The sequence below is a fragment of the Hippocampus guttulatus genome, chromosome 6, assembly GCF_054856545.1.
Source record: "Hippocampus guttulatus isolate MCC_2025c chromosome 6, RoL_Hgut_1.0, whole genome shotgun sequence".
NCBI classification, from domain to species: Eukaryota; Metazoa; Chordata; class Actinopteri; order Syngnathiformes; family Syngnathidae; genus Hippocampus; species Hippocampus guttulatus.
In genome coordinates this window covers 12,312,957-12,328,201 of record NC_141266.1, presented here as the reverse complement: position 1 = coordinate 12,328,201, position 15,245 = coordinate 12,312,957, and the positions used below count along the sequence as shown (strand labels likewise).

Genomic DNA, 15,245 nt, shown 5'->3' with positions numbered 1-15,245 from the left:
CGATGGGATTTGTTTATTTAGTTATTGATATATTTTTTACTTAAAATGCAGCACTTTGTATGCAGCGATGGCTGTTTGAAAGCGCTCTATAAATACAGTTGAGTTGAGTTAAAAACCAATTCTGTAGGTTCTTACTGTCCTGGAATGGATCATTTTGACCCTCACATATTCTACTATTTGATACTGGAAGACAGGAGGCGAAATGCATCATAGTCCTTGCATTCAAAAGTTTATCAACAGCTCTCACATTAAAAAGAGTATCTTTCATTTTGTACTCGTTAGGTTAAATGTTCTTGTGATTTTTTTGCCTCAGCAGTGTTTTTAGTAACAGATGATGTCTTCACCTATTCTTGAGTCAAGATCATTTTAGTTTTGGAAAGTAGTGTGAGTGACAGTCTGGGATTTAGATTCCTGCTCGTTGAAATCACACCCTCCCTTGAACTTTCGGGGTAGGAGGATATGGAATGTTAAATTGCCACTGATGCTGGGTTAGTAGTTTAAAGGCGCCCCCCCCCCCCACACACACACACACTCTGAGATTCATGAGCAATTATTCTCTTCTTTTCCCTCACTTGCTGTTATCTTATTATTTACTGTGATAAAAGGCAATAGATGCTGAACATTACACAACAGTGCGTGTTATTTGCTTATTCTTTCTTTAGCTCCGTGTTGTTTCTTTGTGAATTGCTGTGAGTTAACAAGCTGAATTTGCACTGGGGCGGGGCGGGGGCGGTGTATCGATCCTTGCTCTATGTTTATCCTCTTCTCTCTTTTTGCTGGGCAGATGTGTGTTTGTGCATATTTATATTCTAATTATCATCTCCATGGGAATCGACTAGGCGAGTTGACTGAGGTCAAATCAAGGGGAACAAGTTGTGGATGAGGCTGATTTCAATAATTTAAAAAGGAGTGTTCCATGAGTGATGCCTGTGCTACTTATTACGAATGATTTAAACTGAAATAAACAAAACAAAACATATTAACCTATGCCCTTCCCCATGTGTTTGAGCACCGCATTTTCTTGATATAAAATGCTTTGAACTACAAATACAAGACACAGCATACATATTGTACGCAAGCATACACATTGTACACACTACTCTATCCATTAAGCTCATATGCTTAGTGCTGTTCATGAGTTCATGCGCTTTCTTACTGGTTGCGTGAGTGGTAATGTTTATTAGATTATAGATTGTAATGCACACGACGCTGATCCTATTATACTGTATCAAATCCTTGTTTTTCCATGACATAAAGCAACACACAGCTAAGCATGTTAAGCCCTCGTGATGTGTGAGGGTGTGAGTGTTTGAAGCATAATCATACTGCATCCCACCCTATAGACCACCGATTTATTTACGTGGTCAGTCCACAGATCGTGATCTTGAAAAAAAAAACACTGCAATTGATCGAGACATCCCTGTTTTTTTTTCTATTCATCTGTCATGCTGGCTCACACTCAGTGTGCTGTATGTTGTGTAATATGCGAAGCAATTGTTGATCTGTGTCAGGGAAAATGGTGTTTTACTGCGGTTTAAGGGGATCATTTTCATGCTCATGTAATCTACAGTCTGTTACCATGTTTAAGCCAGTGGCAGTTTGCACAGTTTAGCCTCCTGAAATAGATGGTGTTTCATCGATAAAAATAAATAATACAAGCAAATCAAACCTACATGCACATAGGACGGAACCTGTGGAAGAGCACCAGAAAATAAAATCTGGATTTATTAATTTTTTTATGATGTCTGTTGAAGTCAGTCAAGAGTTGAGCCTGAACAAATGCAAATGTCATGGATCTTAAAGTTGCGTTGTAGTTGGAATGGAAAATCGGCCAATGGTTGGGGACTAGTCCAGGGTGTGCCCCGCCTCATTTGCCTAAAGTCTGCGAGCTCCAGCTGTGACCCTCCTCTGAAAACAAGTTGTATAGAAAATGGATGCGTCCGTGAAATAAAATGACTCAAATATGAATTCTTTTAGAAAACACAGTTTTTACAGTTTTTAATGAGATACCTACACTTAGTCGTTCTTTTTATTTATTTTTTTATTTTTTTAATTCTCTTGCGTGAATGCGGCATTTGAAGCAATCACAGTTGACATGTATAAACTACTGAAAAAGAAACAAGCATGACAGAAAATGGGTGGTCCCGTTGCACCATTAGTCTCTCATTATTTCGGAACATTTTAGCATTTCAGCGCTGGCTTTCACTTCAGCTCCCAATCATCTAAATCAATTAGATGTGCCATGCTTCCTCAAAGTAACTGCTTCAAAGGATCACCCCTTACCCCCTCATGTCACTTTCCCATCCGTTTGGGTAAAAATGGAACATGCAGTGATAAAGTTAGTTTATATATTTTTTTAAACAAAAATAGTGCGCATAACATTTGCATTTCCCTGCAAATAAATCTAGCTTCACTTTAAATGACTAAAGACTGTTTCTCATATTTTGAGTACCCTCTTTAACGGCAAGCTACTACCGTAGCTATAAACATAATCTTAACTAAAATTTCATATCTCTTTGGCATTGTCGATGACACTGAGGTTAAGTTTGGATTCCACTCTTTGATTCTATTTGATTAGATTTTGTACTTTATGTTGTGGCTAGTAAGCTTATGTTTGTATCGCTTGATGGTATGGTTGGTCACAGCCGCAGGCCTCTACACAGCTGTTTCCTCTGGCACTGTGCATTATTCTTTGTGTCCGTACTGCTCTTTGGCCGCTTCCAAAGCTCGTACCCGAAACAAAGTGGGTCCTGCTCTTCGGCCCATATTCAGTACCGCCAATCCCTTGCCTCCTTTCATCTTCCGTTGTTTTGCTGGCTTTACAAGGCTGTGCCAAAGTTAACTGAATGTCAATTGTGTGCAGGAATAGTTCTTCTGCCTGGCTTGTTTGCAATTGTTCTGACTTGCAGGGAAAAAAATGGTTAGGCTCAAGGGTTTGTTTAATGAATATGCACACATAAAATCAGCTGCGTCATTTTGACCACCTCCACAACAAAAAATAATAATATCAAAGGCAATAGCGGTTGAACATATTCAGGCTTCTCCGGCAAAGAAGTGTACGTTTACGACAGTGCTACGGTGCCTAATGTACATTAGCATTTTGTACGGTCCGTAAATTAAATCCCAAACTGAGATACAGTTTCAGATTCAGAACCGTTAATGAATTAAATCTGGAAGGGCTTGTAGTAAAGACAGTGGTGTATTCTTTTTAAAATAGATTATTCATAAAATGACATCGCTACTACTGGTTTTGCATGCATTTGTACATTGCCACATTTTGCAGTAATGGGAGTGCTTTGATACTGTTGCCATTGGTTCGTTTTCTTTAAAACGATTCTAAACTATTCCGTGTTTTTTTTTCCACGCGAGCATTCTTACTTTACCATGTTATAGTAGTTCGTGCAGCAAAACACGAGGAGTCAAATGCCAAGCAGGAAGTTAATTTGAATTCAGGATGTCATAGTTGCCATTAATATGCAGTAGCAATGGAATTCTTGATACAATTAGTGGCCCCTCTCTTTGCTGCACACATTGAAACCAGAGGAAACAGCTGTGGATTGTATGTGTATGCTTTAGTGCAGACAGATGAGGGAGGCCAAGCTAACATTTCCGACTCAACAGTCACATCTTTTGCCAGCAATAACACGATTGACGTGATAATACAAACAAGTCTACTGATAAAGCAGAGACTGCAATCAACTAGGCACGTTATTCAGTGCAATGGAACCCTTTCAATGTGGCCTCCCCCCAACCCCCGAAAACATAATTAACACAGGCCCCTGAATGTTTTAATATCACACAATACCCAGGCTTGCTTACTTGGCAGCAGTGAAGTCACTGGAATTTTGTTTTGAAAGGGACATATTTAGCTCCTGGATACATTTAAAGCATGTTTGGTCATTTATTTCAACAGCATGCAGCTAGCAATTAACTGGGACAGAACTTTGACCCTTTTTTTTTTTTGGAAACTACAGGAATACATCAATCATTAGATGTGCATGATGCAAGCATGGGCAAGAGAGTAGCTTCTTCTAATCCAAACAAAGTAACAAGCTCAGTTGTGAATTTGCCCATTGTACAAATATATAAATTAAAGCAAAATAAAACATACATCCAAACAACAAATGATACTTGGGATTCTCACCCGATGGCATTCTACTTCTTTCTAAATCCTTAGGAGCAAAAAAGAACTGCTCTAGCTGACCCAATATTGTGAACAAAGCTACATCAATCACCAAACAGCATCACTCTCATTCTTTTTTTTGTCATGCTGGACAGCATTGGATTATTTTATGAAGTGATTTGATTATTTAAAGGACACCTACTTGCCTTGGCCTTTTTTGTGAATTTCCTGTGTGCTTCTCTCACGGTGCCACTTTTAACATTACCTTCAATGTATAGTTTCTCTTCTTTGCTCAAGAAAGAAAATGCCAATAGTCATGATCTAAGTGGTCAGGAAAGCTCAGTGTACTGTACAAGCCGAATTCCAATGCAATTGGGACGTTGTGTTAAACATGAAATCCAAACAGAATACAATCATTTGCAAATCATGTTCAACTGATATTTAATTTTATACTCTACAAAGACAAAATATTTCATGTTCAAACTGATAAACGTTCTTGTTTTTAGCAAATATGAATGTACAATTTCTGTCTGCAACACTTTCCCAAAAAGATGGGACAGGTGGCAAAAAAAAGACGAAGAATGCTCATCAAACACCTGTTTGGAATATCCCGCAAGTGAACAGGCTAACTGGGAACGGGTGCGTATTGATTGGGTAAAAAAAAAAAAAAAGCTTTTCTGAATTGCTCATGTCATTCACAAGGAAAGATGGGGTGAGGTTCACCCCTTTGTGAACCTTTGCGTGAGAAAATATTCAAACAGTTTAAGGACAATGACAAGGAATTTCGCGATATCGTCATCTGCAGTCCATAACATCATCAAAAGGTTCTGAGAACTAACTAATCCAAAAATATATTGGCACCATTCAACACTCAATGAATGCAAACCACATTAAAACCTTAGATGTACTCTTTATTTATTATTTATTTTCGACATTCTTCACATTTTAAACACACACACACACACACACACACACACACACACACACACACACACACACACACACACACACACACACGTACATTATCCCCCACCCCGGATTTTAATCTTAATTTTTATTCCACATGAGTTGCTGCTGCTGTCATTTTTTCTTAATTAACCTTGACCGCCATTATCTGTAAAACGCTATAGCGCAGATTGTGCTTAAAAAAAAGGCTTGCTTGCTTCCTCAAAACTCAAATTAATAACTTTAGCTTGCGATTAGGTGAATTTAATGAACCAAACTACTCTGATTGTTAGACCTAGGTGAGCTCTTGAATTAATTGCATACAGAGGCAAATGTTCACTCGATCCTGTTGTTTTTATTGTGTGTGTGTGTGTGTGTGTGTGCGTGTCATACTTTGTATTTGATCATGCGTGATTGATAGATGTGTTTGTAGGTGCGACTGTCCTGCAAAAATCATGAGCGCCTCTATTGTCAATGATGATGAGCCTTAGAAAAGCTTTTTCATTTGGATAATGATGCCACGATCATCTTTAATCTTGGTGGTCCATGCACACCTTTAAATATGTGCTTTTCCTCCTTTAAGTGTTCCGCACTCGCACGCATCCAATTATCCACACCGTTTCTCCTCTCTCAATGACCACATGCATCTTTCCGTCCGACTCCGCTTGGTTAATGGTAATGACAGTTGTGTCTTTGTGAGCGTGTGCCATTGCCCCCGCTGCAAGTGCAAATGCGTTGAGATTTCCCCGCATGATTCGGGGTATGTCGTAACTCATAGCTTAAGCAGACAATCAACTATTTCCAGACCTGCAGCCAAATGACAGTTAGCTCATTAAGCTGTGGTAGTGAGTGTTGCTCTAATCTATCATGAAGCCAGATAAGTCTCCTCTTGCTGGATATGACCTTCACCTTCCGCGAATGCATGTTTAGAAGGTGGTTATTTTAATTATTGTGAGTGACTGTGATGGCCTTGCAGCATAGAATCGATGGCAAGTAAACGCCTCACGAGAATTAAAGGAACTGGTGTGATTTTAGATTAGAATTTCAGGCTTGGTCATGAAATCTTTTAGCAAATTCTGGCTAAACGGGATCAAAATCTCCATAGCCACATTTGGATGTAGTTAACCACGACATCACGCGAGGCAGCCTGTTTCTCCGCCATCTCGCTACGTACGTCGCTCATGCATCCACGTGGCAGAGCCTTTGTAGCCAAATAACACAGAACACTTTTGGGAAGAGCTGCTTTTTCGGGTTGTGGGCATAACTTGATGGATAACTGCATGTTGTAAGGGTTGAAATGGGCCAAGTTATTCTCCGTAAGAAGGTGACAATTGTGCCAAATGGCCCCAAATGAAATGAGAGCACTTATATCGTGGGGAGGGGTGACTCATGCTGTTCCTTGGTTGCATCAGCTCGTCCCCATTTAGGCCCATCCCAAAAATTGGGAGACCTGGGAGGGTGAAAAAGAGTTGTATGCTATTTTTTATCAATTCAGTAGTAAATGCATCTCAGTTTTCAACACATATCTTCCAACATATTTGATGTATTTAAAACCACGTACAAATTACTTTATAGCGTCTTTCATGTTTAGTTGTTATTTTAAACCATTATTGAAGTCTGATTTTCATGCAACACTTTTAGTCCATTTAACCGTGATCATTACTTTGGTGCATTTTATTTTTCTACATTCAAGCACAGTGTTAAGGTTGCACTGTGCTTAATGTTGCAGCGCCTTACGATAATAAATCAAATGTAATTTTGGAATAAAACCTCTGCTTCATTTTTAAGAACACTTAGGCCCATTATGATGTTGGTCCTATGGTGGTACTTGTAAAGTGAAACATTTTAGCTGCTACTTCCTATAAAATGTTTGGAAACCACTGCCAAGTTGACTGATTGACATTTATTTGATTTATAATGCTACTACAGATTGTGATAACACAATATAATATAGGTGCCGCATGCAGGTTTTTTGCAACAAATATAATAAATGTTATGTAATGATGATTGCAGTTAATTTTTAATTACCGTATTTTCACGACCATTCGGCGCACCGTATGGTTGGGCGCAGTCTCATTAATGGGTGCTATTTCTGTATTTGACACATAGACAAAACACACTGTATTATTGGGCGCAGTTTTACAGTGGTAAAACATACGCCAGCTTAAACATACGGCATGCATGCGCGCACGCTAAAAACACGTTGGCTTGTAGCATACGGTAGCATGCCAAGACATACAGATACAAGCTAAAAACACGTTTTTAAAAAGGCAACGGAAGCAAAACTGAATTCCGCTGTATTTTATTTAGCCTTCGTACAATGTACTCACGTTTTTCGATCAATCATCACCCAGAAATCCATCAAAGTCCTCATCCTCTGTATCAGAATTGAACAATTGTGCAAGTACCGGTAATCCATCAAAAACGCCGTGTTCCCTCTCGTTGTCAGAGTCACTCTCATTGCCATGTGGCTCCACAGAAATGATGCCGGCTTTGCCAAAAACTCGAACAACAGTGCAAGCAGACACGTTCGTCCAAGCAGCCACAATCCATTCGCAAATTGTGGCGTAACTCGCCCAGCGCTGCCTCTCACTCTTTGTAAAGTTGTGTTTGCCATCGATCATCCATTGTTCCCATGCCGTTCGCAACTTTACTTTGAACGCCCGGTTGATGCCGATGTCCAGCGGTTGGAGTTCTTTAGTCAAGCCTCCGGGAATAACGGCAAGCTCATCGTTCATTTGAGTGTTGAGATTTGCTGTGAGATGGGCACGCATGCCAAAAGCATAACCGATGGCTTGAAGTTTGAACTGAGCTTCGTAGGCGTCTCTTTGTAGAATTTATTTTCGGGGGTTCTTAGAAACCAAAACCGAAGTTGTTTTGCAACAATGCACATAGCCACACTCTATACAGGTGTTGGTACCTGCTTGTGGCGTCCCTTTAGCGTCCACTTACACGCCCACCCTTCACTCATTGGCGGACTTCTTCCCCGCATGCCTGTCGTCACTCACGTCTTTTTTTCTCTCTCTCTCTCTCCATATATGTATATATACACGCCCACCCTTCACTGATTGGCCGACTTCTTTGCCGCATGGCTGTCCACAGTCACTTCCGCCTTTTCTCTATATAAACAGCGTGTCGGCTGTCAGTCAGGTTTTGGAACTCAGCGCATACACAAGACGCTCCGCATCATAAGGCGTCCTGTTTATTTTGGAGAAAATTTGAGACTTTTAATGGCGCCTTATAGTCGTGAAAATACGGTACATTGTTTAATGCGTTACATGTAAATTTTTCTTGAATTGCTGAAATTGGAAAAAAAACAATCTCCAGGAGACATGAATTGCATTTAAAAAAAATGTTGCCAATGCATGAAATTATTAAAGCTTCTCTTGCTCAAGTGTATTCATGTTGCAGACATAAATCTAAATTAAGGTGGTGTAAAGTCCAATTAATGATAAACATGATTCCCTGGTGGTTGCACTTCCAATGAAGAAGGTCCTCTTGTGTATTGCATGCCGGTTACCACAATAACCTTGAGTTAGATGTATTTACCATGACGGTGTACTGTTCATGCCCAAGTGAAACTGAAGCTTTGTCTAAAGCAAGCTGTACAATAAAAAATACAAGTTGTGCTTATCGTGGTACAGTTATGGTTCATCTTGATCTGGCATGTGTTTCCACCGTGGGCTATGTCGGCATCTTCATAGCAGGAGGACAGCATGCAGCTCGCCAATGAGTTAACTAAAGATGACGTGACATGGTACAAAGCGAATATTATCTGTATACTGTACAAGGAAGGCACTCTTAATTCCTTATTCCCATTTTTTTAAAAAAGTCTTGCTTTTTCTGTTTTCTGTTCATTCAGTCCATCGTAACATGAACGTCTCACTTATCTTTCATCTAATCAATGGGTGGCTCCAGTACTACAGTACTGCGACTCCAGTAGACAGTTGCTGGAATATTTTCGGATCCTTGACAATAGAAAACAGCAAAAGATTCAAGAGTGCATCCGACTGGACTGACTTATGTCACTCAGTGGAAAAGGGTCTTTTGTTCACCTATGCAATCTTTTCTTGGTTTTGTGTGTGTGTGTGTGTGTGTGTTTAGAGGGAGTATGTGAAATCTGGCTGACCAGTGAAGACACGGGAGCTTATGGTCGAGACATTGGGACTGACCTGCCCACTCTACTGTGGAGGCTGGTTGAGGAGATTCCTGAAGGGGCCATGCTCAGGCTCGGGATGACCAACCCACCTTATATCCTAGAACACCTTGAGGTATGTAAAACCTAAAACATCAGTACCCATTAATGACAAGGGTAACATGAAATATTGCACAAACTCGATTGTAATGTGTTTAAGGAAGATATGTTTGACCAGACAGCTGACTGTAGAGACATGCCCTTTTTTTTGTTGTTGTTTTTTTTTGTTCTGTCCCTGTGGCTTATTGTGTTCTCCCTTCTTGTGGACAAATATTGCTTTGTCTAGATTTAATAAACTAAATGCCTTTCTGTTTTGCTTAGTAAGCAGTATCTCCGCAAACCTCCATTCATTAGTGCAGTTCATTCTCCTCTCTCACTAATGAGTCAATTAAGGACCATTGTGTCCTCTTTAGTCGTCTCGTTTTATCAGTCGTTATTGCCTTGCCTAATGGAACAATGGACATTGTTATCCCGTCTTTCTCTCTCCGTTCAGGCTGCTCTTTGCCATGTGTCTTGTCAATCTAACTTCCTATCATTGAAATCTCCCAATTTACACTCTATCTGTCTTGATTATATTTTTTTTCTCAATCTATTGTCTCGGTCAGTGGTAACAGACATGTCGTCAGGATTTTCATTTTTGGGGAAGGAAACAAATCGACAGAAAAATATTGAAGGGCTGTTGAAGGAAAGATTAATATGTGACTCTTATTGCAATAATTTGAAAGAATCAAGATAATGAACATAAATTAGGAATGCATGCTATGGTCAAACAATGTAGCCATTGTTTTATAGGGATACGTTCGGTTGTCAATAATGTCTAGACATGAACGTGGAAACACAACCATATATAAACCCAACAAAGCTCGGAGGGTCTTGCTTGCTGTAGTTTTTTTTATTTTTATTTTTTCCCCAAGCTTCTCAGAATGGTGTGAAGTTGACAGAGAGAAAGTATATGCAAGTCTGTAGTGTAGACTAAGTAATAATATAAATTGTTTGTTGTGTTTTAGTTGTTTATCACATTTATAAAGATGTAAAATGAAAACAAAAGCTGTGCTATTCACTGACGTTAGAGAGCAAGACCCACCGCAAATAACAAATCGCAAATCATGTTTACGCTTTGGACTCAGTTATTGATAGATATTCTCTGAATAGTCTTAACCATTTCATCACTCTGTTTATTCTGGCATCAACCCCGTTAGGAGCCGCGTTCGACTATCACTGGTGTCCTCCACAATGCCGCTGTTGATTGCCAAGCTATCGATCAGCTTTTGGCCAACGCTAGCTGCTACTTTGCTAACTCCATCCATTTTCCAAACCACTTCTCCTCGCTGGGGTTGGTTATTGTTAAGTGTCCTTTATCAGCACTATCTACGAATAACTGTTATTATTATTATTCCGATTTTACTATTTGTATTATATATATTCAATTAATTCTCACCATCAAGTTACCTCATAAGTATAGTGCCCAATGTAATTATGAACAGTACTTCTTCTGTCTTTCTTACTACGTTTTTTTTTTCATCTCTAATTCATGCCATAATGGCAAGATACTCTAGCGTGATTTACCTGAAGCACAATTACCTTCTGGTGCTTAGGCTTTTTGACAGATGTCTGACAAGGAGTAGGGTGTTTGAGCGATATTTATGGGCGTCATGGGAGCACAAAAATTGGTGGACGGGTGCAAGTGCGTGCCTTATTAGTTCATAGTTGTATGTACTGTATGTTCTAAATATGTAAACGTGTGTTTCTATTAGGGCTATAATGACTGAACCTGCATTTATATTTAAATATTATGGTGGTGCTTACTTTTTAACTTTTTTGGAAAGGGGAGAGCCAGGAGGGGGTGGAGTGTAACCTATGATTATGTGATTGCCAGTCATTTCCAGAAAGCAGTTCTTCTTATCTTTTTAAGATTACGATCAATCTCTGAGGAAATTCATTTGGAAACGTAGTAGAGAAAATTAAAAAGGGAGAAAGAGAGGTCTTGGAGGACTCAAACAGGGACTTCTAACCTAGAAAAAAAAAGACACACTAGTAAAGTTCATGACGTACAGTTTATGCAGTTGAACCAAACAATTAAAGCTGATTGGCTATTATGAAGTGAAATGAGGACAGAACTTGGGGAAAAATGGGGATGAAGGCCCCGGGATAGAATTGAGGGGTAAAAAGGAGTGAGAACAGAGCTGTGGGATGTTGCATTGGAGGTTGCAATTAACCAGGGGTTAATGGAGGTGGCTAATTGTCCCCCACATGTATAGGTAGGGTTTCTGCTTGGCTACATTACAATTAAAAACCACCCTCCTAATGATAGGGAATAACAATTAACCGATAATTAGAAATATGCTAGGATGACACATTAGCGTGGGCTCAAAGTGTGAATCTTAATAATCATTTCATATGCCGGCAACCCGTTTATTGTTAATGTCCATGCATTACATTGAATTATATCTCTTTTCCTTTTAATTCCTCAGTCAATTAACCTACATAAGAAAAGATAAGAGTCATCTTCCCTAACTTATCTGTGCCTTTTGTTGCTCTTGTCCCCCATTTACCCTTTCTTCATTCAACTTCCACCCACACTTCACTTCTTGATTTGTTTCCCCACCCATTACAAAAGCCCTCTTTCTTGACCTACTTGTAAACGCCACATTGATGACTATTTATTGGTACCAATGTATAGTTTTTGTTGAATTATTTTCTGTTTACTTCACACGGGGCTGATTAGTACTGTAATGGTTCAAATAGCAGGCAGATCGTCAAAGAGGGTAGCACATTCGCCTCACAGTTCTGAGGTTGGGAGATCAAATCTGAGTTCTGGCCTTCCTGTGTGGAGTCGATCCAGTCGTCAGTGATGGCCAAATGACACCCTTTTCATTTGAACAAGAACAGCGCTTATAATGTAAAACAGAATCGTAGTAAATGGCTGTGATTGAAGGTGAAAATGTTAAGTCACCTCTTCTTCTGAGAAGTTCACCTCCAAGCGCACTCACACACATTTTTCTGCGCCTTGTCTCCCTCTGACACCCAAGAACACGCAATTTCTCCTCATGTGCTGCCTTTTTCTTTTCTCTCTTTTTTTCTTTTTTTTCCCCCCTGTCAGACAACCTCAGTACCATTTGCTGATTGGAGCAGTTACAGGCCGACTCGCCTCTCGGTCTTCTGCTCTCTGATGTTTTAGTTGATTGCATTCAGCAATCAGTATTTCATTTTAGAGTAGTTTAAAATAAAATGCCACCATTTTTGTCCCTCACTTTTCTGCCATTTTTAGCAAGTCCTCCCGCGATCCATCAAACCACCTGCTAATAAATTGCTCAATGGCTGTCAAAGGTGCATCATTTTATCCTTTGATCGTGTAAGGTGTCTGTGCACATACATGATGATACCTGTGCGGGTGCTTTTGCAAGCCCGCGTGTGATTGAGCTGAGCATGGTAGCAGCAAATGAGCTGTGAAAGTAGCCCCGTACGAAGCAATCAGCCGGGCTGAGATGAATGAAATTGCTCTTGTCCATTAAACATCCTCTTCAAACCTCCTCTGAGCTTGACCAGAGAGCCATTAGATAGGCTGTTCACACATTCCACACTCAGCGATGTGCAGTCGTGGGTTTATGCATGACTGTACAAGCTCCGAGGAGTTTACTTTACGTTTTGTGATGCTTTATTTAACAAAACTCCTGCCGTTCCAAGACATCTACTGCTTAGCAAAATCCATTCAAATGATTACTGATGCGATGTTTTGAAAATTTTTTTTGCCTATGAATACGCTGTTCCAAACTATGAGACGATAGCATCTCCTTGATCCAATGAAGCAACGTTGGTCTCATGTGCAAGCACAAAAAAATTTAAATAAAAATGCAACCTAATGTGACTCAGATATATACTGTATGTCCCAACACAGGAATTTTAATGTAAATGTTGTCAAACGTGCACCCTGAATACTGGGTTTGACATTACAGTTTTGCGTCTTGCATAACAATAATACGATTTATTCAAATTGGACACGAGACGACTGTATTGTTTGTTTGATTTGTTGTTTTTTTTTTTTTTTGACTGACGTTATCAATGTGTTACTTAACAACAAAATTTAATTTGAGCATTGTGGGACTGCCCAAAAAAAAACAACAAAAAAAGAAATTACACTTTTGAAATTTGTACATAGAAAGTTTTGCTAGTGCTGTCAAGAGATTAAAAAGGTGAGATTAATTAATTATGCTCTGTAATTCATTGATTAATTAATCTATATTTTAATCTAATCAAAACATTGCTGAGAAAACCCCTATTTTCGTTTTAAATTCATTACATTATTGAGCATTGAGGCAGATCAAAAGATTCACATCACAAAAAAGTGGTATTATAAAGTATTTTATTGTTTTTAAACAGACTTGAACAGATGCAGTCCAAGCCATTTTCTTTCTGCTGTATTTGAGACTAATCCCAAATCCTACCTGCAACCTGTAGTTTCGACCACCAGGGGGAATATCCCTGTTTTGTTTTTGTAACAAATACCAAATAATATCCCACACGCATTTCTCACCTTCACACCGAGACATGCGGACAAGCAAACTACATGAAGGCACCCACTTAAGACAGCCCTGTCTCACAACCATTTTCATTTTAATGAAGCCTTTGGGGGCCTCTTCACATTAGTGGCTTAATGTTGCATTGTGCCAGGGACCCCACACCAAATGAAGCCCCACAGTAAAGCTGTTCTCATATGTTTCTTAATTATGACCTCCGACTTCCTGCACAGTCTTTTGTTTTCTGAATGATGGTAATCACATTCAAGGGTTCCTGGACACTATAATTCGCTGTCCTTGTTGAAGATTGAAAATGTTCAGTTTCTTTCTGATATGGTTACACACTATTAGGAGCAAAACAACACATTCAGAATGGCATCTGGTGAACACCGACTTAAAGCAGGAGGCCTGTCGTCTAGCGTTTTAACTAGCCACAGAATATCTTGCTTATGCGTGGCTGTTTCCTGTCTCTATTTTGCTCCACCTCACTAAACACTGCAGATGAAGGCAGAGGTATTGCCTCATGCTTCTCAGCAGTTGGGTGCAGACACCTTTCTTTTTCGTCTGGAAAGTGTTTTAATTGGCCCGATTTCTTTCCTTTTTTTTTTCTTTTTTTTTTTTGCTCCACTTAGCCACAGTTTTTGTTATCCTGCTGAGAGTGTGGCTAAACTCATGGGCTGTACTTTTATCATCTTTGACTTAAACTTGAGCATGCAAAAAGTGAAACTAATTTGCTCACTTATGAAATAACCTTGAGTCTCTGGTATCAGTTTTCATAGTTCTGAGCTAATTAAGCAAAACAAAACAAAAAGGAATACTGTAGTAGATATTCTGTTTGTGTTTGACAAAATTGCAGTGACAAAGCAATATTGGTAATAAAGTACAGTATTACTATCATTTAAAATCTATAAAATAAAACAAATAATAATAAAACCGGCAACCAAATAAATAAATACGAATTCACCGTGAATGAGAGCCCGCAGTCTTTTTTATTTTTATTTTTTTGAACAAAAGATGATCTTAATTTGGTTCAAAGTACGTGAGTGAAAAGCTTTATGCGTTTTGAATGTGTGTTACGCGGCTGATGTAACTGCAAATCATTGGTTTACACACCAACAAATTTAACATGCATTTATTCATACGAGACGCAATTTAAATGTTCCCATTGACCAGTAAAGGAAGGCAAAGGAAAGCCTAGTATTTCAATAATGTGCTCTACAACTCATTTGTGCTGGACTGTTTTTTTTTCTTTTTCTTTCAGATGTTATTTATGTTGAGTGAAAATAAGGTCAAACTGAATTTGATTCAAGTAAATTATATCTTGTCAGCCGTTGGAACACACTTAATTAAAGCATTGCTGTTTCCAGTTAAAACTTATGTTTGAACCGTGGAAAACAGTTCAGCAGATTTAGGAAAAAGAAAAGAAAATCAACATTGCTAAAAAAATCCTACCTTGTTTTTTTTCCCG

The 15,245-nt window shown here is 39.1% G+C and overlaps 1 protein-coding gene across 1 annotated transcript in view; it reads left to right on the top strand.

The window, feature by feature from the left end:
* The window catches only part of cdkal1 (CDK5 regulatory subunit associated protein 1-like 1), a 194,652-nt gene that overhangs the window by 100,096 nt on the left and 79,311 nt on the right, over window positions 1-15,245 (top strand). Inside the window, exon 9 of the mRNA XM_086113711.1 lies at window positions 9,173-9,339. Within this exon, the coding sequence (XP_085969837.1) occupies window positions 9,173-9,339 (167 nt within the window). The remainder of the gene's footprint in view (window positions 1-9,172; window positions 9,340-15,245) is intronic.